Genomic DNA, 1,310 nt, shown 5'->3' with positions numbered 1-1,310 from the left:
GTTCCAGAGGTGCTGGAGGTGCCAGGGGTTCCAGAGGTGCCAGGGGTTCTGGAGGTGCCAGGGGTTCTGGAGGTTCTGGAGGTTCCAGGTGTACCAGGGGTTCTGGACATGCCAGAGACGCCGAATCAAATCTCCAACAAAACAACTCCCAATTCTCCCCCATCCTCTTCCCACCAACATTTCCTCTGACTCTCCTGGGCAGGAGAAGCTCCGGCTGCAGGGCCAGATCACCGAGGGCAGCAACATGATCAAAACCATCGCGTTCGGCCGCTACGAGCTGGACACGTGGTACCACTCGCCCTACCCCGAGGAGTACGCGCGCCTCGGCCGCCTCTACATGTGCGAGTTCTGCCTCAAGTACATGAAGAGCCAGACCATCCTGCGGCGGCACATGGTGAGCCTGGAATGGGGAAATGGTGCCTTAACGGGCAGTTTTTATAGTGATGTGATTAAAAGGGTTTTACGTCGGTGTTGAGCTGTTTTTAACTGGGGAAATGGTGCCTTAACAGGCGGTTTTTAATAGTGACAGATATGGTTAAAAGGGTTTTACCTGGGTTTTGAGCTGTGTTTAACTTGGGAAATGTTGCCTTAATGGGCAGTTTTTAATAGTGACAGGTATGGTTAAAAGGGTTTTACCTTGGTGTTGAGCTGTGTTTAACTGGGGGAAGTGTTGCCTTGATGGGCAGTTTTTAATAGTGACAGGTATGGTTAAAAGGGTTTTAGCTCGGTATTGAGCTGTGTTTGACCAGGGGAAGTGTTGCCTTGAATAGCCAATTTTTAATAATGACACAGATACAGTTTAAGGGGTTTTACCTCGGTATTGAGCTGTGTTTAACTGGGGAAATGGTGCCTTAACGGGCAGTTTTTAATAATGACACAGATACGGTTAAAAGGGTTTTAGCTCAGTATTGTGCTGTGTTTAACCAGAGGAAATGTTGCCTTAACAGCCAGTTTTAAATAATGGCACAGATACAGTTAACAGGGTTTTAGCTCGGTATTGAGCTGTGTTTAACTGGGGGAAGCGATGCCTTAACGTTCAGTTTTTAATAATGACACAGATACAGTTAAAAGGGTTTTACCTCGGTGTTGAGCTGTGTTTAACTGGGGAAATGTTACCTTAACGGTCAGTTTTTAGTGGCACAGACACAGTTAAAAAGGTTTTTCGTCGGTATTGAGCTGTGTTTAACTCGGGAAATGTTGCCTTAATGGCCAGTTTTTAATAGTGACAGATATGGTTAAAAGGGTTTTACCTCGATGTTGAGATGTGTTTAACCAGGGGAAATATTGCATTGAACAGCCAGTTTTAAATA

The 1,310-nt window shown here is 46.0% G+C and overlaps 1 protein-coding gene across 1 annotated transcript in view; it reads left to right on the top strand.

Moving 5' to 3' along the window:
• Positions 1-88: 88 nt before the first annotated feature.
• The window catches only part of LOC130587316 (histone acetyltransferase KAT7-like), a gene marked incomplete at its 5' end in the record, with an annotated part of 9,606 nt that continues 8,384 nt past the window's right edge, over positions 89-1,310 (top strand). The window contains one exon of the mRNA XM_057388294.1: positions 89-394. Coding sequence (XP_057244277.1) covers positions 89-394 — 306 coding nt within the window. The remainder of the gene's footprint in view (positions 395-1,310) is intronic.

This window comes from Malurus melanocephalus, unplaced genomic scaffold, assembly GCF_030028575.1.
Source record: "Malurus melanocephalus ecotype Western Australia unplaced genomic scaffold, MMel_1.1 scaffold_1755, whole genome shotgun sequence".
In the NCBI taxonomy this organism is placed as follows: Eukaryota; Metazoa; Chordata; class Aves; order Passeriformes; family Maluridae; genus Malurus; species Malurus melanocephalus.
The sequence above is the reverse complement of the archived record's forward strand: the minus strand, read 5'-3'. Positions and strand labels throughout refer to the sequence as shown.